The 25,402-nt window shown below is 39.9% G+C and overlaps 1 protein-coding gene and 1 non-coding gene across 2 annotated transcripts; both read right to left on the reverse strand.

The window, feature by feature from the left end:
- Positions 1-3,403: 3,403 nt before the first annotated feature.
- On the reverse strand, positions 3,404-4,256 carry LOC129725490 (uncharacterized). Its single transcript, XM_055681410.1, has 2 exons — positions 3,819-4,256; positions 3,404-3,761 (listed from the first exon to the last, which is right to left on the reverse strand). Exons 1-2 carry the CDS (start codon positions 4,240-4,242, stop codon positions 3,487-3,489), a joined length of 699 nt encoding a protein of 232 aa, XP_055537385.1. The 5' UTR covers positions 4,243-4,256; the 3' UTR covers positions 3,404-3,486.
- Positions 4,257-24,907: 20,651 nt separating this feature from the next.
- On the reverse strand, positions 24,908-25,014 carry LOC129726273 (U6 spliceosomal RNA). The gene has a single exon (XR_008728316.1). It is a non-coding gene; the product is annotated as a U6 spliceosomal RNA (small nuclear RNA).
- Between the last annotated feature and the right edge of the window lie 388 nt (positions 25,015-25,402).

Consider the following 25,402-nt stretch of genomic DNA (forward strand, 5'->3'; position numbering starts at 1 on the left):
ATGGCTCTCCTTTCGTGCAACAATAAAGCTCCAGGGTTGGATAGAATTGAATTCAACTTGTTGAAGAATCTACCCGATTCTGCAAAAAGACGCTTGTTGAACTTGTTCAACAAGTTTCTTGAGCTAAACATTGTTCCGCACGACTGGAGGGAGATAAAAGTCATTGCTATTCAAAAACCCGGAAAACCTGCCTCTGATCACAATTCTTATAGGCCGATTGCTATGCTCTCCTGCATCCGGAAATTAATGGAGAAAATGATCCTCTTACGGTTAGACAAATGGGTCGAAACAAATGGTTTACTTTCAGATACTCAATTTGGCTTCCGCCGGGGCAAAGGAACGAACGATTGCCTAGCGTTGCTTTCTACTGAAATTCAACTCGCCTTTGCTCGAGAAGAGCAAATGGCTTCTGCATTCTTGGACATTAAGGGGGCATTTGACTCTGTCTCTGTAGAAGTTTTAACCGAGAAACTTCATTCGCAGGGATTTTCACCAAATTTGAATAATTTTTTGCTCAATTTGTTGTCAGAAAAGCATATGTATTTCTCACATGGTGATTCGACAACTTCCCGAATTAGTTACATGGGTCTTCCCCAGGGCTCATGTTTAAGCCCTCTCTTATATAATTTTTACGTTAATGACATCGATGAATGTCTTGCCAATTCATGCACGCTACGGCAACTTGCAGACGATAGCGTTGTATCCATTACTGGTAGCGAGGCTAGCGATCTGCAAGGACCATTGCAAGATACCTTAGACAATTTGTCTGAATGGGCTCTCAAGCTGGGTATCGAATTCTCTCCGGAGAAAACTGAGCTGGTCGTTTTTTCTAGGAAGCATAACCCAGCTCAGCTGCAGCTCCTACTAACGGGTAAAACGATCACGCAGGTTTTAGTCGCTAAATATCTCGGGGTCTGGTTCGACTCTAAATGCACCTGGGCTTGTCATATTAGGTATCTGACACAAAAATGCCAACAGAGGATTAATTTTCTTCGTACGATTACTGGAACTTGGTGGGGTGCTCACCCAAGAGACCTTCTAAGGTTATACCAAACAACGATACTGTCAGTTCTTGAATACGGTTGTTTCTGCTTTCGCTCTGCTGCGAAAACACACATTATAAAACTAGAAAGAATACAATATCGTTGTTTGCGTATTGCCTTAGGTTGCATGCAGTCGACCCATACGATGAGTCTTGAAGTGCTAGCGGGTATTCTTCCGTTGAAACATCGTTTTTGGAATCTCTCTTACCGGTTACTTATTCGATGTACGATCATGAACCCATTAGTAATTGAAAATTTCGAGAGGTTGGTCGACCTTCAATCTCAATCCAGATTTATGACTTTATATTTTGACTATATGGCTCAAAATATTAGTCCATCTTCATACGATTCCTCCAATGTCGCACTTTTAAATACTTCTAATAATGCTATATTCTTCGACACCACCATGAAACAAGACATTTCTGGTATCACGGATCAATTACGACCGCAAGAGATCCCTAAGATTTTTTCCGATAAGTTCAAACATGTTAGTTGTGATAAAAGGTTTTTCACTGACGGATCTAATCTAGATGAGTCCACTGGTTTCGGTGTTTTCCACGAAAATTTTACCGCCACCTACAAACTCGATGCTCCTGCTTCCGTGTACACCGTAGAACTTGCTGCTATTCAGTACTCCCTTGGGATCATCGAAACCCTACCCATAGACCACTACTTCATCTTCACAGACAGTCTCAGTGCCATTGAGGCTCTGCGATCGATGAAGGCTGTGAAGCACACCCCGTATTTCCTGGGGAAAATACGGCGGTTTTTAAGTGCTTTAACAGATAAAAATTACCGGGTTACCTTAGCGTGGGTCCCTTCTCATTGTTCCATTCCGGGCAATGAAAAGGCTGACTCTTTAGCTAAGGTGGGTGCTATTGATGGCGATATTTATAGTAGACCAATTGCTAATGATGAATTTTATAGTATTTTGCGTCAGAGAACACTCAATAGTTGGCAATTATCATGGGATACAGATGAACTGGGACGGTGGCTACATTCCATTTCTCCTAAGGTATCGACGAAAGCATGGTTCAAGGGGTTGGATGTACGTCGGGACTTCATTCGAGTGATGTCAAGACTTATGTCCAATCACTACACGTTAAACACGCATCTCTTTCGTATAGGTTTTGTGGACAGTAATCACTGCGTTTGTGGCGATGGCTACCACGACATCGAGCACGTTGTTTGGTCGTGTGCCGAATACTCTGATGTTAGGTCCAAGCTAATAGATTCCCTTCGGGCCCGAGGAAGACAAGCAAATGTACCCGTTAGAGACATTTTGGGAAGTGGTGATCTCCAGTATATGTCAGAGCTATACTGTTTTTTGAAAAATGCGGATATTAAACTCTAAAATAAACGTTTTTTTGTATCTTATCAGATTACTCATCCTTCTTTCACTGAATGACTGGTGTACCTTGTGCTGGAGACACAAAAACTCGAAACCTGATTGGATACAGTGCTGTACCTGTTTCGAAATCACGATAATTCGGTGCAATGTGAAATGCAGTGTAATACATGTGCGAAAATTTATTCACTAGTAATTAGAAATAAGTTTATATTTATCTTAGAATAGTTATAGTTAATAATTACTTAATAATACAAACAAACTCAAGCTCCCAACCCAACAACCCCCAACCAGAAATCTGTAAAACCATACTAACCCCAGTAAATCGGGTGTAGCGATGACTCCCTCTAACAAGTTTGTTTTTACCCTGTAAAAATAAAATGTATTGTAAACACTGCTCCGTCAAGCTAACGCAAATGAGCTAGAAAATAAACAACTTTAAAACTAAGTAGGTAGTGTTGCACGACAAACATATTTTTTCATAAAACATTCGGCAAGGTGGAACGTGTAGGTAGGCTAAGGTTTAGCGCTTGAGTTATTTATTCAATCGTTTTGTTGTCAAAGAATGAATTGTATATTTTTGATCAAGCAATAAGAAAATTAAATTAAGAAAAAGGTGTATTTTCCTAAATAATTATAATTTTTCGAGCTTAAATTAGAAATAACTCGAAAACCGATGCGTCTAGAATGTTTACTACCAAGAGCTTTTTGATTCAAAATGACTTTCTGCATCTTTTAAAATCATCAGAATACAAATATTTTGAATTAGAATTTTCATTAAAAAAAATAATCTATCATAAAAAAATTATTTTTCATTTCTTTATCCTCAACTACATTTATGTACATAGTACATAAAACAAACCAACGCCAATAACGCAAGGTATCGTCTAGATTCTCAAAATGACTAAATGTAGAAATACTATTGAATATTTTCGCTGCAATAGGATTTGTTTGTTATTCTTACTTCTATAACTATTAACTCGTCAAGAAATTTGAGAACTATGTTTGTTTGTCTGTGTCGATAGTGTTTAACGTATAGAAGGATATACCTGAATGCCTTACCTGAATCTCTTCTTTCTCCTCGTAACTGAAAAGCTACGAGCCAGCATAATTCAGACGCGGATCCAGATAGAGGGCCATTTTAAAAGCCCTAGAGTTTTTAAAACTCTGCAATCGCTTTTCCATACTAGTCACCAATTCACTAGCAAACGGATTTGGCTTAGTTTGTTTAACCTTCTCGCTAGCAATAAGCCACTGTACAAAAAAATCAGACAATGAGACATGTTCTGCCTGCATGTCGATCGTCAGTTTGTAAACATGTTTGAATGCTTGTTCATACTGAGTAGCAAAATCCCAGCTGTCTGATATATCTGTAATAAAATTAAAAATTATTAAATAAAAAGATAAAATGACTTTCAAGACATTACCCAACTCTGGGAACGTTTCGGCGAGAAGCGTAAAAAAATTTCGTTGTTCTAGAAATTTTGAGATCTTCAAATATATTCCGCCCCAACGTGTCTGTCCCCACACTGGGGGGTAATTGGCACCATGTGAGTTGAAGAACTCCGTATATTTGACCGATTTGAATTTTTTAGCCACGTCCGTTAATTTTTTTACTTCATCGTGTGATTTCTTAACCACATCTAAAATGCCTAATTGCAAGGTGTGAACCGCACATCGAATTTGATTTAGGTTCTCTTGCAATTGGCTGCTGAGCGCTTCCATGAGCATCTCTTCTTCCTGGTCGTTCTGGTCGTTGGTTCCACTCGAGCTGTCTGTCTCGGTAACTTGAAGTACCGGGAGACAGTTGACTTCAAATTCTAACTTTAACATGCGTACTGCCGCCAGCATGTTGGCGCCGTTATCACATGTGACGGAAAATGTCTGATTGATGGCTAAACCATAACTCTGGATTACCATCAATATTTGTTCCTTTAAAAAGTCCGCAGTCTGTCGCTGTTTCACATCGAGGACCCCTAGAAGCGGATAAAATGTAGATTACATAAAAATTGCTTACTGATGGAATAAATTATTCTAACGTTTTTAAGACTGTGATAGTTTACTGCGGCATTATTTTTTTTTAAATATTTAGGTTTTGCAAAAAAATTCAGGCGAAATTTTGTTTTAGGGGCCGTTGAATAAATTCGTAAGCATAACTTTCCACTTTTACAAACCCTCCCTCCCTTGTGAGACATCGTAAGATTTTTTTATACGCCGCAGTACTTCGTTTCGTCTTCTGTCCCTTATTCGAGTAATTCCGTAATTTCCTTTTCGTTCTATTTGCTTACGTAATTATTGAACGGCTTCAATCGTGCAATCTTTTTTCGATTCTGACTAACTTTATTTTTTTTATTCTAGTGACCATTATAACAATGATCCATGAATTCACGGAAAACACAATATTCCAGCCATATTATTACTCGTTCTACTTATGGCGCGCACTGCTCAAAATTTATTTGAGATATTATCATTGTTTTTTGATATCATTAAAATACAAACCTAGTGTCCTAGTCACAATTTTTTTATCGACAGCATACTTGGCCAAGATGGCCAGAATATGACGGTTGTGGCGAGATGCAGAGTCGATATTCAACGACACTAGTTTGTCCTGCATCTCGGAAGCAATGTAGTTCATTATCATCTCGGCGCTGACGGAGACATGGCCTTTCAACTTTCGTGTGTCCATTCTTGCTCCTACAGCGGCCTCCAGTGGATCGAGGAGTAGACGCATGCCCTCTCACTCCATGCATGACATGGGCAAGTTGTGATAAGCGACAAGCTTCACCGCCGCTCCCACCAATAGCGGCTGGTCAACGGCACAAGGGCGTTTCGTGATGTGCCGCGGTCTTGACGTTCCTGGTGGGCATTGTTTATGGAAACCTTCTACGATTGCCCTTTCCGCATGTAAATGCCGGAAGTGGCGAATCATATTGTTCACCTCGATTTTTTTCTGTACGTATACACAGTCACTTTTATTGTCTATGGCACAAATCGCTCTATCCCCATCGCGTTTTATAAATTTCATCGCTTTTTCGGCCAACGAGAAACCATCGCTCTTCTTTTTTCTACCTACTTTTGATGTGGCAGTCGATGGTCCCGCGGGAAGATCCATTTTCCACTGTTTGTTGAAACTACAAATTCTGCGAATTCAACTAATAAACGAAGAAAATATAAAATCCCAAAAACGCAAAAAACGCGCTCGCTACAAAACTCAAACCAAATGACGTGATACGATACCAATTTCAATTGACACGCTAAAGGAAAGGAAAGCTACATACAATACGTCATTCTTTCCGTCAATTGATACATTCATTTGTTTCATTTGAAATGAGGCGGTGAACACCAGACGGGGAAGAAACCCGAAATCAAATCACGTTTGACAGCGAGAATGTTCATCGTTATTCGATGACAAGTGCCAATACAAATGAAATAAAAATGAAACTGCTCGAATCGAAATGACTGCGCAAAATCTCCAGTTTCTTTTTCATCTTTCGAAAATGCAGAGCCCTGGTTGTCTGTATGTATGTGCCGCAAAATACTAACGCACCTTTCTTATAGAATATCCGATTTTGATGATTTTATATGCAAATTAAAGCTACTGTGCTCCCCCAGAATGCTACCGAGTGGATTTTTGATTATTGGCTTAGATTTTAAGATATTGGTCATAGAGTATTTTTTAACATAGGGTATTTAACTTTAGACACAAAATGAATCTGTTGAGAGCCAAGTGTCGTATACCAATCGACTCAGTTCGTCTAAATGAACATTGCCTTTATACATGTGTATGTGTGTATGTACGTTAGTATTTGTAAATATGTTGTTTATATATGTAGTATATCAAAATCGAACAAAAAAAAACAAAAAAATCCCACCTTTCACAGAATGTATTATTCGATTTAAGTGTTTACAAGTGCAAATGGAAGCTCCAAACCCTTTTGAAAATCATACTGAGAGTTTTTTATTGGTTGCTTGATTTTCAGAATATTTACCAAAGGATTTTTAAACATGGAGTATTTTACTTTTTGGCTCATTTCTCTCTCTCTCTCTATCCTTTTTTTATATCACTATCTCTCTTTCTCTCACTCTCTCTTTTTTTCCAACAACCATTTATTTCTAAGAAAAAAACTAAGAGGAACTGCAATGCTTATTTAAGTCCGGTTCTCGTTACTTGATACATTTCGCTTTTGTTTAATATAAATATTGTTTTCTAAACTTATTTTATTTAAATTTATTTAAAGGTCAGTGCAAACCGAGTATCCATGTTATCCCGATCCTCGTTTTGGCAGCAAGTTTTATAAAGTTCTAAAAGTGTTTCAGATTTACTCCAACAAGAGTTACGTTCCCGAATACACTTAAAAAAAATTCTTAAGTCTTGTGAAAAACTTCAATTTTGAAAGAATGCATTTGTAATAGAATTAATTTAACAACTATCAACAGCATCTGATGTGTACTGGGAATTAATATTTCAACAGCAGTTATAGGAGTTTCAATGAAATCTTTTAGCACTTGATCCTCACAGATTTTATCAAATTTTTTGTTGATTTCTTGAAAAGCACGTATGATTCAAGAAACTTTTCTATGGTAACAAAGCATTTAACGCGCTGTATAATTCTGAGCTATAATTTCTTGAGAGCATGTTTGTAGGACTTGGCTGCAATTCGTAGGGTATATTCGTTGCTAATCCATAATCTATAATCATTATGTTCTTTTCTGGGCCTCGCGTTTTTTGAAAACGAAGCCGTTGTGGTATTGAGAATGTATGTGAGAACCTCTTCGAGGTTTGATTCAGTTGTTATTTGGTTCACCCTCTGGAAAACTATCTTTTGAATTTAATTTTAAACGATTTATGGTTTACTGGCATAACAAATTTATATGTAGTAATAGTTAGTATAACGAAGGTTTCTGCACTGCTAGGTGGATTAATTCAGGTTTTACGAATTGAAGCAAACTTCTACAAACCTGCTCTCGAAATATAGTTTAGAATTATACAGGAAAAAAATATAGCTATTGATGAAAGTTGTCAATTTAATTCTATCTCCAATGCGTTATCTGAAAATGAAGGTTCTCCACGATCTTTGAGAATTTTGGATTTTCAGAGTGTAGGCGAGAACATTATTGTTTTTGAAGGCCTAGGCTGTATGAAAAAATCTGAAATAAAGAGTTATTAAATCTTGCTGCGATAACGGGAAGTGGAATAACATGGATACTCTGTTTGCACTTAGTCTTAAATTTGAAAGCAATATTTATATCTTACATGAGCATATTGTATCATTCATAGAAATAAGTGACTTTTCACCTGAGCACACTAGTAAACGTGTATAGCCATGTAGAGTTGCTTCAACACTTTTTCCTAATTTGGCCTATTACGTTTACCAGCTACTTTAGATTCCTGGTCACAAATTTAATACATAAAATAAGTATTAAACTGAAAATTTTTCCAGCTGTTCAAAACGAAGCATTGCAAACAAAACAGTGATTTATTTGTGTTTTTCTCAACGGGTGGCACTAACACGTTCGTACGTAAATAGGTCTATACATCTTTGGTATAGCTTTTCAAAATATCTGCATCGCTAATTGTGTTACATTTGCACACTGTGGGATCAGATTTTGCTACAATGCTTGGCTCCCAAAAGCTGTAAATGTTTCTTACTCTTCGCAAATCTAGGTTCAACGTACAATTTAGTATATATTTTATAAGAAGTGAGGACGGGAGCTTCGGAAGAAAAGGAGCTAAGTAAGCATTGCAGTTTCTTCTAAAATCTGGTTCAAACGCACTACGAAGAGTGTAAAGATTATGCAAAGTTGTCCATGATTGTTGATTTCCTTTGAGAAATAAATAGCGATACGAAAAAAGAGGAATAGAGAAAAGGAAAGAGCAGTGAGAGAGAAAAGTTATCCAGGAAGAAATATATTCCATGTCTAAAATATACTTTGGTCAAAGCACTACTATTCAAGCAACCAATAAAAGATCGCACTCAGTATGATTTTCAAAGATCTCTGGGGCTTTCATTTGAGCATGTGAACATTAAAAATCGGAATAAGCGTTCTGTAAAGAGAGTTTTTTTCTGTTATTTTTCTTTTTTGGATCGATTTTGATATACTACACATATAAACTACAAATTTACACATACATACGTACAAGCACACATACACAAACATACACAAATTGTTCAATTCGTCGATCTTAGTAAATTGGTATACAACACATTGCTCTCAGTGCCATTAATTTTGCCTTAAATGTTAAATGTCTCATATAAAAAATACTTTTTGATCAATATTTTAAAATCTAAGCCACTAATCGAAAATCCACTCGGTAGCATTCTGGGGGAGCACAGTAGCTTTCGTCTGCGTATAAGATCATTAAAATCGGATATTGCGTTCTGTAAGAAAGGTGCGTTAGTATATTGCGGCACATACATACAGACAACATACATACACACACACACATACACACACACATACACACACACATACACACGAACAGACATTGCTCAGTTCGTCGAGCTGAGTCGAATGGTACATACGATTCGGCCCTCCAGATCATGGATCTATTTTGCGTTTTTCGACCGATTTTATAACCTTTGTTTAGTATAACAAAGGTAATAACAAAGGTAAAACAGCAAACAGAAGTAATTATTATGTATTATTTATCCGTTGCCATTCATATTACAAGGAATAGTAAATAACAAATGAAAGTATTTAATTTCCAACATTCTTTTCCTGTGGGCACAACGCTGTAAAATTTGGGTATCCATCCGGACTCGAACCTTGAACTTTTAGATTGTCAAGCAGCATTCATTCCACTCCTCCGTGGTCTCGTTGTCGATAATCTCCAAGTTTTGGTAATAACTTTCTAATTTCATCGCAAAAATTACCAAGAGACATCAAAGTAGTGCATAATTGATCCAAGTTGTTCGTAGATATTTTCCGTGGCTCATGTTTTTGAGAAGAAGCAACTCCGTGTAGCGACTACATTTATATGCGATATGATGTAGTAATGTGGATTTCGATTTTCACGCATAGTCGTCAATGTGTAAATTAACTGCGAGTTTGCATTGGAGAAGTTGATTGGCGTTTGAATCCGGATTTATTACCTATGTATCGCAAGAATTCTGCAAAACAACGTTATATGCGATGAAATTGGTCATATAAAGTAATGATCTATCGTAGTACTTTGTGAATGTAAGCTGTGCAAACATTAGCGGCATCTAGTTATCATAAATTCCAGCGTTTACGGTGTTACAAAACGATGCCTTTTGCGACGAATTTTATATGCAATACGTTGTGATACATGAGACTTTTGATTTTTACGTATAATCATCACTTTGTGAAATTAATAAGAGTTTGAAGAGACATGATATGAGTTTATCTGTATTGCTATGCGAGTATGTTACACATATCGCAAGAAGTTCGCAAAACAACACAATATGCGATGAAACAATTGCGTTGCTCATATAGCTATACGATGGTGATGTACCATAGAACTTTATACGAGGTAATCCATGCAATCTTATGCGATTTTTAGTTGTCTCGGAGTTTTCTGGGCTTGTTATCATGAATTTAGTCATTAACGGTGTTGCAAAATTATGCCTTTTGCGACTAAATTTATATGCAATACGATGTGATATGGGAGACTTTTGCTTTATACGTATAATCATCACTTTGTGGAATTACTACGAGTTTGAACAGGCACGATATGAGTTTATCTGTATTGCTATGCGAGTATGTTACACTCACCGCAAGAAATTCGCAAAACAACACCATATGCGATGAAACACATTCGTTGTTCATACAGCTATACGATATTGATGCACCATAGAACTTTATACGAGGTAATTCGTGCAATCTTTTGCGACTTCTGGTTGTCTGGGTTGCCCACCACGCTATAATCTCGCGCAAGAGAAGCAACACGACGTTACAGTGCAGTACGCGTCATCGTTCGAAGCAGCGCTGTCAGAAGAGGGTGAGCCCGAAGAAGCCTCTCTAGAAGATCGCTAGAACGCCGTTAAAACTGCTATCAGTAGTGCTGTGGAGAAAGGTTTGGGGCGCTTGCGACCTTATTGATATAACGAGTGGTTTGACGAAGAATGTCGGCATGTACTGGACAAGAAGAACGCAATGCTAGCAACAATGCTGCGTAGAGCCACCCGTCAGAATGTAGAGCGATATAGACCTCAACGGGGGCAGCAAGTCCTACTCTTCAAGCATAAAAAAACATGGCCTTGAACAGAAAGGATGCGAAAAACTTGAAGAATAACAGAACAACAATATCGCACGCTAGTCTGGAGGGCTAATAGTGGTCTCGATCAACTAGATTAGTTGTAAGAATTCGTTATCGATATTGTTTTTGGCACATTTTTCATGTTGTAGGATAAGTACAGCCACACACCGTGCCCCAGTGCTGAGTCGAGAAAATTTCCAGTTCGAAAAGATCCTCGACCTTATCGGGAATCAAACTCGACATTTTTTTTTTTTTTTGTAAATATTTGGTTTTATTTGTCAATAGCGTATAACAATTTTCATTATTTATAACTTAAGATGGAACTCTAAAGCTAGTAAATTTATTATTCTATCGTTACTATGAGCGTTAATATAATATAAATAATTTACAAACCTTTTCATGATTTTTACTCTTTTTCTTTGATAAATCCTTTCCAAGGTCGGTATGATTAAGCGTCGAAAGAGAGTCGTCTCCATCCTCTCAAAATGTTGGTGATTCCTCGCTGCAATAATTCCCAGGCAGGACCAACTCGATCACGGGAACAGAATTTATGGTTTATCGATTCCACCGCATGATCCTCACAATGTACGCATTCGGCAGTCTCAGCTCTCTGCATCACGAAGAGCAGTTTGTTGTGCGGTATTTTGCTATTTACCGCCAGGTACAAATAGCTTTTGTCTACCGATGTGAGCTGTTTGCATGCAATATTTCGCCATGTCCGTGGCCAGTCGGTAGTCGGATTGTTCTGTTCCACCTTTGGCAGTTCGGTTTGCCGGATGAAGTACTGGTGGATTAGATCGACGGAGGGGTTTTGTTGGATTTGGAGGGGAATTTGGGATATAGTGGTGAGGATGGTTTTGATGTCAGGATTATCTATCGAGATTGTTGGGCGGGGATTGTCTTGGAGAAGCAAGGATCTATAATGAGGAATGGAATCGATTTCTCGTAAATGCCGATTAACGGCTAGTGATTTGCATTTAAGTGTCGGCAATTGAAGCTTTAAGCCGCCATGCTCGCGGTTGCGCGCCAACTGCATTATTGGAACTCTGGCTACAAGACCGCTCCACAGAAAGGCGCCCATCCTCGATGTAATCTTGGCTGTGTGTACGGCAAATGGTGGCAGGATAGAAGATAGATACCAGATTCTGGAAGTACCGAAAGTGTTAAGCACAGCTACCTTTTGATGCAAAGATAGGCAGCGCGACGACTGCAACCATAACAATTGTGAAAATTTTCCAACCACAGCGTTCCAATTCAATGATGTCATCAGCCGGATCGAGTTGGCGAAAATAACACCCAATATTTTAACCGTGCTAGATGTTTGCAGCCACTGAACATTTATTTGGTTTTCTTCATAGTAACCCACGTCGATTGCAACAGTTTTGCGCACGTTTAATATGGCGCCAGCAACTAGCTCAAACCGAACAAACAGCTCATTCATTGCTTCGATTTGTTCAGGCGAGGTAACGATCACGCTGATATCGTCTGCATAAGCTACCAGTAGATCATTCCCGCATGCTTGTTCGAGTCGGCACACCAGTGGATGAAGATATAGCACGAAGAGGTGCATAGACAACGGGTCCCCTTGCCGAACCGAACGTTGGATGTCAATCGACCGTGAGAGATGTCCGTTAACAAGCAGTCGAGAGCTGGAGCGTTGAGCGATCTGGGAGAGCAGTGTGACGAGGCGTTCGTTGACGCCGAGTGATCGCATGGTTTTAAAGAGAAAGGAGTGCCGGACTCGATCAAAAGCATGGTCCAAGTCAAAGCTTACGAGTTTCCCGGCGCGACGATGATGCCAGAGACTGGCTATCCTATCTTTCAAAGCGAGAGTTGCCGGGAAGATATTCCGCTCTGAGTTTGAACATTTCTGTCCGTCGCTCAGTATATGGTGGTAACGCATCACATCCTCCAGTCGGGTTTTGAGGATGCGAGAAAACAGCTTGTAGTCCGTGTTCAAAAGCGAGATGGGGCGATACGAGCGGGCTGTGCCATCGCCACCCTTCTTCTTTACTAGGACGATGATGCCGTCTACGAAAGTTGTGGGGAAATTGCCAGAAAGAGCGTCATTCATCACAAGATTGAGTTCCCGGTGGATAACGTCGAACATGCGGTGGTAGAACTCTTTTGGGAGACCGTCGGAACCGGGCGATTTTCGTGACGCGCTCGCTCGTATTGCGGCGAGAATCTCTAGCAAAGTTATCTCACTCGTACAGGCTTCGTTGATCACGTCGTTGGGTGGTATTACGTTTTCGCAGACGAACGTGTCGTCGTCAGCTTCTTCTGCTCTTTCTTCCTCGGAGTATAAATGGGAGAAATAGTCGACCATATGCGCCTCGATGGCCTGGGGCTGGTCGATGGTTTCATTCTGTTCGGTTTGCAGAGAGGATATGATGGTTCGTTTCCTACTCCGTTCTCCCAGTTGATAAACAGAGATAGGTTCTCCAGCCAGGTACGTTTCGTTGATGCGCATAAACATATGCGAGAAGTTACGCTGCAGCGCCAGCATCTCACCTTTAAGCTGATTTATAGTTTGTAGCATCGCTGGATTCTGGTAGTAGCCATCGTATGCTAGCCGTAATTCGAAGTAGAGCCGCTGGTGTTCGTTATGGAAATCATCAAAAACTGCTCGCGACTTCCATTTGAAGAAAGATTTGGTTCTGGGATTAGCATACGACAGCCACCATTCCAGCCAAGATGCGTAGTTTCGGCGCTGGCGGGTCCAATATTGCCACCGATATTGGAAGTCCGCCACATTTTCATCGGTCAGCAAATGAGGGCGAAGGGACCAGAAACCACGGCCGTGTTCTCGGCCGAGGTGGGAGAGACATAGTCGGAGTGTGAGTGCTTTGTGGTCGGAGAAAGAGCAGACGTGAGCATGTGCTGTTCGGAGATGATCGCGCAGCCCAGTACTTACGTAAATACGATCGAGGCGGGATCGTGCATTTCTGTTTATAAACGTGAAGCCGGTATCTCTTGGGCAGAGTATTTCCCACTAGTGATGGGAAATATCGCCCAAAACGGACATCGATAACAATCGATAATTCCAGGGCTTCTATCGATATTATCGATAAGTATCGATAATTTGACAGCTAACGTTTGCGGTAAAAAAAAAGTTTTCAGATGGTGATGAAAAAAAAACTATGACAGATAGTTGAGTTGGATGAATTTCCCATGGAAGGTTACCATGTTAGCTTCCTCACAAAAAAATATTACGTCCTTGCGTGCAGTCTTCCGGCAGTTAACCGGAACATTCGCCATGGCGGACGAAAACATGCGTGTAGCCATGTTTTTAAGCTCTTTCTTCGTTTTTTTTATTAATTCCTCCTCCGTTTTCGCGACAAATTTTTTGGAATAGATCTTGCGCTTCAAGTTTGCCCAGAAATTCTCGATGGGAAGCAGGTGGGGGACAATGGGCAGATTCGCCGACTTCGGTACCACATCCTCCAACGATCGCTTTGAGTAGTTGATCGACGTCAAATCTGGCCAGGACACCGTATCTTCGCGCTTATGGTATTTCTTGATGAACGACGCAACTTCTGTCAGGCACTTCGTACTATAAATTTCCCCGTTCACGGCCAACCCGGAGTGAAAGAAGAGCAACTTTGACATCCCTTTCTCGCTGATTGTCAGCCAAAACCGCACCTTCTTGGGGAACTTGGTCTGTGAAATAAACTTTACCTCGGTGCTCACTTCCTTCGTGGGGGAGGTAAAATACGAAGAGCCCTGCTAGTCGTTGCCATCCAGGGTGAGAAAGGTCTAGTCGTCCAATACCACTGCCGCGTCGCGATTCGCCGGGAAAATCGACTTGACCATCTTATCCAACCGCTGTCGCTGCGTCATTGCCTGCAGCTCCGAGACCAGTGGACGGGACTGCCGCTTCCTGCATGTATGTCCATGTTCTCCAGATGCTTTTTCACTATTTTAGAGCATGCACCAACCTCTCGGCCAAGTGCACGCTGCGATTTAGCCACTATTCCCTCGGTCTTCCCCTTCAGCATCCTTTGAAGCTTCTTGTCGCTCAGGGTCGTTGGCCGTCCGGAACCGGGCTTTCTTTCGATGCTCTGATTGTTGTCCAATAGTGTCAAGATGTTGTAGATGCCAGAACCGGCATACCCGGAGTCCACAAAGTGCCGCACGATGTCCGTTTTTGACGCGGCGGGGTACCATTCTATGAACGCGCACACTTCTGAACGGAGTAGCTTCACTTTTTTCGCCATCACAGTTAGAGTTTGACTGATAGAGCTGTCAAATTTTTTTCGCTAACTCATGGGTTACTATGATTGATGATGCATGAGTAGTTTCGTCAGTGCCATTAAAGGTAAACCCATGAAAAATTGGCAATTTTTGCCTATTTTTTTACCGCAAACGTTATTCGACAAATGCAATTTTGCTATATAAATTTGTTAAAAACAGAAACAGTGAGGGCCCAAACAGAATGGATACGTTTGCGTTGCGTTGACGTCAATGTGACAGTGAATGTATGAGCTAACTGTCAAATTGCCGCAAACGCATCCGCAACGTATCCATTGTGTTAAGGCCTTGAATGACAAATCTTACGATACCACAAATGAAAATTCAAACAACCGGACGAGTTAAACAGTTTGTTTTGGAAAGTCTTCGGGTTTTACGCCGGGAGTGCTTTCTACGGAGTAGTTTCAAGCCGAAGTTCACTTTGAAGGTTGTATAATAAGGGAAATAATTGAAGCAGGCAAAATTCTGTAAATTTTTGAACGTCCAAAACTTCACGAAAAATGAATCAATTCTGACAAAACAGGTTTCATTTTACTGGAAAACTGCCCTAGTTTCCCAGTATTACTAGAGAACTGGACATGACCAAGGGTCACTGGAAATGTTTCGGATTTCCGGAGTTTGTGCCAAAGTGTACATTTTTGCAACGCGTAGAACTTTTTCTGACATTCTGTTTCCCTTAGGTTTATATGTTGTCAATAAATCAGAATTTGTTTCGGGTTCATTGGTAGTCAAAGATTGAAAATTCGCCAAGGAATCATTGAGGTATGAATTTATTAAGTATGGGTGTTGATTTTGGCGGTTTTTTCCCTGTTGGGTACTAGTTTTCTTTGAGCTTGCAGCACTCTAGCAGAATTCAATCGAACATTGTGGGTGTGTAGTTCTTATTAAACCAAGCAACTTTGCGAATTTGCGTTTGAAAATTTATCTGGATTAACATTTAAAAAGGTCAGATTATTTTCACGCGGATTTTCTCTGAAAGGTTATTTATGCAGATTTTCAAATTAACTTGGTTTTTTACGCGAATTTTGAATTAAAGCGGCTCATCAAGAATAACATGGTTTTTTTCACGAGGCATGTATCCCCCGCGTAAGAAAACCTAACTGTATTTGAACCTTTTTCTTATGAATCAATATATCTTTGTAAAAATTATCTGAGCTTTCCTTCAAAAATATAAAAAAATGAGTTAAAGATCCTACTCTGAAAAAAATTTTTTAAAAACAAAAAATGATTTTAGAAAATATCGGTGATCTCAGATTTTTTTAAATGAAGTATTTTAGATAGACAATTTAGTTGCCTAAAACGTTCTATGCGTTGCAAAAATGTACACTTTGACACACACTCTTGAAATCCGAAACACTTTCGGTGTAGGTTGGTCACACCAAGTTCCCAAGTAATACTAATATAATACTGTTTTCCAGTGAAATGAAACCGGTTATCAAAATTGATTCATTTTTCGTAAAGTTCTGGCCATTTAAACTTAGAGAGAATTTTATTTATCCCAATTATTTTGTCTATTCCATGTATAAATCAAGATACTTTTTTGGCGCAACAATTTCGTTGATTTGGATTTTTAGTGGAACTAAAAATTGTTTGTTGGGTAACAGATACTTTAAACTTAAACAATTCCAAGTTAAACTAAACAATTACCAGAGAATTGCCAATAGACTGCCGCTATGCATGTCCATCATTTTATAAGAGTTGGCAAGCCAAAAAAAATGCATTTTATTACAATTTCGTATCATTGCTTTTGATGAGATGGTGCAAAAAGTTTGGATATTTTTTTTAGAGTTCTCCAGTGCTGAGTTGTCGAATTCACCTGTTCTTAGGAAACTAAAAACTATAAATACCTTTTTAGTCACCATTATTTCTCAGAAACTCAGTGACACCCGGGGCGAACCTTTACACCACCCCCAACAATGCTAAATCTTGTCGAATAGTAGCACCCAACAAATACCTAGCGGCAAAAGCAACTCCTGGGGTAGGGTAGGTTCTTTTGGGTCTCCTCCAGTAACCAGCCGCACTGACTTGTGCTCACCCTTATAATATCGATAATTATCGTTAACGTCAAAAAATTAACGATAATATCGATGACCAGCATTTATCGATATTATCGATAAGTATCGATAAGTTTCCCATCACTATTTCCCACACGTCGTGGAGCTGTAGTTGTTGTACGGCTGTCCTGAGCGACGGACTTGTGTTTTGACTGGATGAGTCGCAGGGGCGAAGTACGCAGTTAAAATCGCCCATCAAAATTACGTGCTCAGTGCGATTTCGAAGGAAGTAGGCCAGTCTGCTGTTGAAAAACTCCTCCCGAGCTGCTCGCAACGCAGTTCCAGAAGGGGCATATACGTTGACGATAGTGACATCTTGCACTCGTAAGGCAATCAGTCTACCGTCCAAACTTTTTTCGACGTGTGAGTGCGTAATGTGTGGTTTAAGCGCGATTGCCGTACCTCTTCTTGCGTGATCTACATTTGCGACAACTACAAACCCCGGCAATGATAGCTGCTCATTTTCCACTTCTTGCAGACATACAATGTCCAGGTCTTGGCTATTTACGAAAGTTCGCAGAGCGTTTATCTTCGTTGGACTCGTAATGTTGTTAATGTTGATGGAAGCGACGTTGTAGGATGAAAGAGGAAATTAACACTCCTCCATTCCATCGTCTTCGTCATCGTGGCGGGCCTTTTTTGTAATTACTTGTCTCCCACGGCTTTTCTTGCTGCTCGTGGACGTGGAAGATTCATCTGTCTCATTGCCATTTGTCGATTTGCTGGTGCTACGCGTATATGGTTTTTTGAACAGGTCCAGAGAGTTGAGAACAATACTCTGCATTGGAGTGGTGAGCAGTCTGGTCGATGTTGATGGTTTTACCGTGGGTTGTATCTGTTGAGAGGATGGTACTACCGTAGCCGGCTGGCTGGTGGTATGCGTTCCGGATCCTGACGGCACAATTTGGCTCGAGGGTTGTGTCAGTTCAGGATAGTTTCCTGAGGTTACTGGTGGTGGGAGTTGTTGTAGTGGTTGTGCTGACTTTTCTCTAGCGACGTTAGCGTAGCTCTTCTGGACCAATAGCTTTTTGTTTTGGACACACGAGATGCCCGTGTGTGTCTGCTCGTGACAGTGACGACACGATTGCAGTTGCCCTTTGTAGGTAAAGTAAGCCTGCGCTCCGTCGATGGTAGCCCACGATTCTATATTCCGCGATACCACCATACGGACAGACCAGATACCGAGCGGGATGCCTACATACTCATGCCCTTCTCCAAAAGTCAGCTCACGGATCGAGATCACTTCGCCATATCGCTTCAGAAAATCTACGATTTTTTCTTCGGTCACATTTTCGGGAAGATCCCACACCCGCACTTCTACACTTCCATCTTCCATAGTTATGCGGAGTTTGTATTTTTTACCACTACACTCCACTTCATGTTTATCGTCGTGCTCTTCGACCACTTTTTGGGCCAGGGCCAGGTCAGCGACCTTCACAAAGGCGCATGACTCACCTCTGTGGCACTGTAGTCTAAGCACATCTTCTCTCTCTCAGACCAAGTACTGTACGGCAAAATTCGTATATCTTTTCAAACGACGGCTTCAGCGGTAGATTTGAATAGTCAATTCTGAATGTATTTTCGCGCCTCATCGCGGACAAATTCCTGCGCGACGCGGCCGGGTGACACTCGGTCAATAGCAAAAACTAAAAACGCCTTGCTCTCTGATAGGGCACTCGATAAAACACGTCTACACGTCTCAGAGGTTGAGCGAATTCTAACCGAAGAAGCCTCTCTAGAAGATCGCTAGAACGCCGTTAAAACTGCTATCAGTAGTGCTGTGGAGAAAGGTTTGGGGCGCTTGCGACCTTATTGATATAACGAGTGGTTTGACGAAGAATGTCGGCATGTACTGGACAAGAAGAACGCAATGCTAGCAACAATGCTGCGTAGAGCTACCCGTCAGAATGTAGAGCGATATAGACCTCAACGGGGGCAGCAAGTCCTACTCTTCAAGCATAAAAAAAACATGGCCTTGAACAGAAAGGATGCGAAAAACTTGAAGAATAACAGAACAACAATATCGCACGCTAGTCTGGAGGGCTAATAGTGGTCTCGATCAACTAGATTAGTTGTAAGAATTCGTTATCGATATTGTTTTTGGCACATTTTTCATGTTGTAGGATAAGTACAGCCACACACCGTGCCCTAGTGCTGAGTCGAGAAAATTTCCAGTTCGAAAAGATTCTCGACCCTCTCGGGAATCAAACTCGACATCACAATAGTGTGGGAGCGCTAGCCGACCGACCGCTAACAACAGAACCATGGGGACCACAACCGCACACACGGCTTTATCCCAGGAGCCGATAAAGATGCAGGCATTTTGACTGACGATCCTGAGGTGATCGAAAGGTGGAACAGTACTACGATGAACACCTGAATGGTGTGCAAGCAGAAGGCCAGAATAGGAATGGAGTAGACGTGGTCAGTGCAACGAACAACGAAGATGTGCCACCCCCAACAACAAGCGAAGTCAAAGATGCGATCCGGCAGCTCAAGAACAACAAATCTCCCCGAAAGGAGCGGAACTTATAAAAATTGGCCCCGACAAATTGGCCAGCTCGCTGCATCGGATGATCGTCGGGATCTGGAAGACAAAACAGCTATCGGATGAGTGGAAAAAAGAGGTTATCTGCCCAATATACAAGAAGAAAATTAGATTGCGAGAACTATCGAGCGATCACAGTCTTGAATGCTGTCTAGAAAGTATTTTCCTAGGTCAACTTCCAACGCCTGTCACCATTAGCCAGCAGATTTGTAGGAAGTTACCAGGCCGGCTTCTTGGGAGGATGGTCTACGACTGACCAAATCCTTACGCTGCGGCAGATCCTCCAAAAGTTCCGCGAGTTTAGAGTCCCCACACACCATATTTTCGTCGATTTTAAAGCCGCATGTGACATAATAAACCTACAAAACCTATGGAAAATCCTTGCCGAAAATGGCTTTCCGGGGAAGTTGACAAGACTGATAAAGAATGGGAAGCGTTGTGTGAGGATTCCGGGTAGAACGTCGAAGCTCTTCAAGTCCCACAAAGGGCTTCGATAAAATGATGTTCTCTCTTGCCTAATGTTTAACGTCGCGCTGGTGGGTGTTATAAATCGGGCAAGGTTTTACATGTAGGGTACGATTTTCATCACATCAGGTCAATTTTGTTGTTGTAATTAGTTACGTAACGGTCCTAGAACCCCCCTCCTGTATGTCGAATGTGGGTTTTTTCGAGATATTCCCCCGAAATGCTCCTTCCGGAACAGATTCTGGAAATTTTGTGGTGACTCTGAAAAGATTTAAAAAGGGGTCTGAAGTCGTTTTCCGGTCTGAAAATCATTTCGGTTCAAAAAATTTGGATTCATTTCACCAAAACACTAAGAACTATAAAATTGGCAAGTGGGATTGATTTTATAAACTAAATCCAAATACACTAAAATCTTTTTTACATGTTTCTTTAAACGCGGATTTTTCGTTTTCACGTGGCTTTTTTCTCATATTCAAATCGTTTTTCTAGAGTGTTCGATGAGGTTTGAAATCCCATTACTGAATATTCACTGATTTGGCCCATCTTTATTATTTTTGTTTGTTTGACAACTCAATTCACAGGTAGAAATTCCACTTTCAGCAAATGAAGTTTTTCACGCAGATTTCGAAATTCATCCGATTTTTTGAGCGCTACGCATCTGCCGTGTAAAAAGACTTTATTGTTACAAATGAAATATAATGAGTCATTGAAATAAAACAATAAAATAAAAATGAGCAAAAAAAAACAGGTATCGAAAAAAGAAATGAAATTTCTCAAGCTGAACTGGAACAGCAAATTTAAAGAAGGAATGAAAAAAAAAACAGGAGGGTTGTGTGCAAAGCCACGACCGCAAGGTTGAAGTAGAATACTTTTACAAGAAAGATAACCCGGCTACTTGCGTGTCAGTCATTTTTTCTAGTAAATAAACGTTGACTAATCAGATCAATCGAATTTTGCGCTTCAACAAGGATTGACCATTTTCAACAATATAGTAAGTTGCTCGTCATGGTTGGGGCCATGCTTGTCTTTTCTCCTCAGAAAACCTCTAGAGTGCATGAGAACATCTTGCACTGCGGAAACAACTGCCGTCACACTAAAGAGCAAATAAATACGCTCATGCTGGAAGAGAGCGACAAACGATTCTTATCTGTTGAGCTACCTGAACGCACTGCGCTGAAATCTGAAATCTTTCTCTTGCGAGACAATAAACTATGGTGTACTTTCCCATTTGTGTGGACATCACGCACAATAATTACACTGCAGAGCTATCTGCGGTGCGTTTCACAGTTGGTTTCTTGAGCATTGCAGAAGAGGAAAAGAGATTGGGAGAAAAAAAAATAGACTGCGTTGCTCGTGCCGCTCGTGCCGGTCGAATTAACTCTGGTGGAATTCGTTCGTAGCTACACGAGGACTACATTTTAGCCCGGTAGGTTTTTTTTTTCACCTTCCGGACTACTCGCCAGTGGACACTCTTGTGTATTTCTGCGTTTTCTCTGTAGAGTGATTCACCCCTCTCGTTTCTATCAGATGTGGGGTGAGCTGGAAGTGTGTTTGTCTCTCTGTAAGCTGGTTGTGACACTTTGGGGTGGAGAAAGAAGCAGTGTAGTGAAAGCATTTGCTACACGCAGGTACATATTGGAAGGGAAGTGCGCGTTGAATTTCTCCTCTCCTTTCACATACTGAGGAGAATGACAAGCATGGTTGGGGCTTGACAATTTTTAAATTTTGAGATGAAATTTTTTCGGATATCGTGCTCATGGCGGAAGGAAAAGATAATTCAGTACGTTTTGAGACACGGAGATGAAGTAAATTTATAACTTTTACAAATTTAAAAATGTGAATTAACTAATTAGAAAATATTAACTCTTCAATCAAGTTTTTATTTCATCCTGAAGAGGACAATTTGTTGTTCATTTTAGTATCGTAAAGAATGCCGATCACATCTTTGCGTTATCACTGACAGAGCGAATAAAGTATTACTTGTGATAAAGTAAACAATGAAATGCTGATATAACACTAAAAACTAGACGACTCACGTGTTGTCAAAATGAGTCAACTTTTCATTGAATGCATTTACTAGAGCCCACTATTGCATAGAGACTGCATTTAACTAAAGTGCCTCACTGCATCAGCCGCTATCGATGCTGAAATCCGCTGTAACTAGTTCGCTATCCATAGCCATGCCACAGTTGTGGCCGCTATACGCTGCCATTGGTATCCACTGTCCCTGCATCAGTTGGCCCAGCTGCTATCGTTGCTGGAATCCGCTGCAACTAGTGCGCTATCCATTGCTACGCCACAGCTGTGGCCGCTTTCCGCCATCGCTGGTATCCACTGCACTGCTAGTGCTGCTGCTAAGGGGAGACGACTGCTGTTGTCGCTGTCTAGAACTATTATGAGCGGCTTCGGCTGGAACAGGCTCTTATATAGGCCAAATAGCATGTTTTCAATTGCAAGGTATATGATTCTGTCGACCGTGCTTGGAAAGCAATCATATAACGACCAATCAGAGGTCGAATTTTTCGTTTTGACAAGGCTTGACTATTTTCAATAGTACAATAGTGTGAACAATAAAATTACAATTATCTTCTTTTGGGAAGAATTTTAGAAGATTTTCCAATCTATTGCTGCAAGAACGAAGGAAATCCATCGAATATTAACCGATTTATTAGCATTTAAAATTGGACATATTTTTCACTTTTTTCCGTTTTAGATTTTCATTTCACATCCCTATGTAGCCGAACTTCCTAAGAGAAGTATTCTACTTCCAAAAATACCAAACAGTGAAGGAGAACAAATTTATTTATGCGAAATGGAAAAGAAAACATTAAATAGAAATAGGAATGAAAATAAAATAGGTAACAAACAAAAAGGAACACAACAGGAACATGGGCTCAAATAATGGAAAAGGGATATTGGAAAGTAGAACAGAATGGGGTATTTAGAATGTATAATGGGAAAGGGAAATGGAGGAAACAAATATGAACAGAAAAGAAAAATAGGAAATTGGAAATCGGAAATCGGAAATCGCAAATCGAAAAGGATATCAGAAGAAGATATGGGAAAAGGTAAATATGAAGAATGATGAAACAAGAAAATAGGAAACAGGGAAAAGGAAATCGGAGAAGAAAAAGCTGAAATAAAATATTTAACATAAAGTGAATAAAAACAGAAAACAATAAAAAATGGAAAAATCACAGGAAGGTTGTATGCAAAGCCACGATCGCAAGGTTGAAGTAGAATACTTTTACAAGAAAGATAACTCGGCTGCTTGCGTGTCAGTCATTTTTTTTAGTAAATAAACGTTGACCGTTCATTGGCAGTATTGTAATTTCTTTTTGTTTGATATTTTGAATGATATTTTTATATTTTGTGCAAATGAGAAGTTGAAGTGCTGGCGAATTGTAATATGCACATTTAATACGACATCATTAAACGGGAACGGAACAAAGGCTAAGGTTATGCAGAACGGGAATGACGACGCGATGCGATTCGCCTTACCGTGGTGAAAACGGCTCTTTTTAAGGCGAAGTAGAGCTATACATTTCAACACATTTCGTCTTGCCGAATTGCATCGCGTCGTTATTTGCGTTCTGCATAACCGTAGCCTAACACTAAGCGACGCACATAACACGTAATAATCCTAAGAGTATGCATGTAGATGAAGATAATTAACTTTGGATTATAGCGGAACACGAGAAAATATTAACTCTTCAAATACTCATTTGTGTTCTTCAAATTCCTGTTGTTCAATATAATATGCGATGAAATGTCTGTTTATTATCTTATGAAGTTCTTATATAGGCCAAATGGTGCATTCCCAATCGTAAAACGACCAATCAGAGGTCGAATTTTGTGTTTTGACAAAGCTTAAGGATTTTCAATAGTACAATAGATCGAATAATAAAATTGCAATTTCATGCATCTGGTAGGAATCTTAGAAGATTTTCTAATCGATTGCTGCAAAAACGAAGGAAATCCATCAAAACTAACCGATTTATTAGCATTTGAATTTGGACATATTTCTCACTTTTTTTAGTTTTAGATTTTCATTTCACATCCCTATGTAGCCGAACTTCCTGAGAGAAGTATTCTACTTCAAAATGCAATCAGAACTTTTCGTGCAACGAAAATGATGAGAATTAAAAGTTAGAATTATTTTGCCTTTTATTACATCCCTGAAGGAGAGTTCAAATGTTATGCTTATATTGCATGCACGACAATATATAAATTTCATCGTTTTCGCAGTATTTTTTTTTCTATATTTCTGAAACTATCTGAAAGCGTCCAGTCGCAATATAATTGTGTTTTTTATTCATAGTTATTTATACTCGTATTCTATTGACTAGCTTACCGAATAATTTCTTCATATTGAATTATGTATCAACACTGCTTGTCGCATTGTGTTGATAGTACATAATACACTTTTCTTTGCTTTAGTAACGAATTTAAAATATCATTTAAAAACATATACGTAAGTTTTTATCATAAAACTGCGCCATTTGTTGATCTCGCTTGAAATAAATTTATAATGTTTGCATGGACCCAAATTCAAAATGTGCGCGGTTCGAGTTGTGATCATGTAAACTAAAAACTATTATTGAGGAACACTTAAATCAGGAACATCGAGAACAATTCTTCTTAATCTCATTTGTAAAACTTGCTCAAAATATGCATATAAACCAATGTTTAGATGTAAATACAAACTCTTTTTATTTTTAGATTAAAATAATTATTAAGACTAGGTAGCTTGTAGGTAGAAAGGCCCAAATATTCCTGTTTTACTACGCTGTCTTACTGAAGCCCTTGTTGAACATCGACAGCAACTGATCATAGATGGCAAAATAAAATGCAGATGTAAACCCGGCTTTTAGAAGAGACGGACTTAGACCTTTATAAAAACCTCGGAGGCCTTCGTACTGGGCTACTTCATAAAGGCATTGCAGCATATGATTCGCAATAAAATGTTGTCCAAAAAATGTGGAACGCTTCACGATTTTGCGTGTCATTCTTGCGCAGGGGCCATGCTAATCTACTCTGTATCGTTCCAATTTAAGTATATGTCCAGCCGAAGCTAGGACAATCCATATTATATCCAAGATAAATTAGACATGAGAGCTACCTCTAGTAGAAGGCCCTTCTCCAGCGTCCCAACCAGAGGTTGGACACGTGTTACCTCTGGCTGCTTTTACATTGACCTCCGTACTGGTACTTGGTTTCTTCGATTCACTTCCCCCATGCTGGTCCTTCGCGCGTTTCCGAGCATCACGCTTGTATTTGGTGTTCATATATTTAGACATAGCACTGAATACACTTCCGATGGATTTCTCAATAAATGCAATTAATGCACTCGCAGTCTCTTACCCGAGAATAATAAAACACTTTCAAGAAAAGTTGCACTAGTTGAAGTAAAAAGACAATTTCCACGTGTTGTAACGTGCTGGAGCACGAAGTCTATGTCTGTGATAG

Source organism: Wyeomyia smithii, chromosome 2, assembly GCF_029784165.1.
Source record: "Wyeomyia smithii strain HCP4-BCI-WySm-NY-G18 chromosome 2, ASM2978416v1, whole genome shotgun sequence".
NCBI classification, from domain to species: Eukaryota; Metazoa; Arthropoda; class Insecta; order Diptera; family Culicidae; genus Wyeomyia; species Wyeomyia smithii.

Coding starts and splice junctions, on each gene's coding strand:
- LOC129725490 (XM_055681410.1), bottom strand. CDS start 4,242: ATGCTGGCGGCAGTACGCATGTTAAAGTTAGAATTTGAAGTCAACTGT. Junction 3,762..3,818: donor CGAAACGTTCCCAGAGTTGG/GTAATGTCTTGA, acceptor ATTTTATTACAG/ATATATCAGACAGCTGGGAT.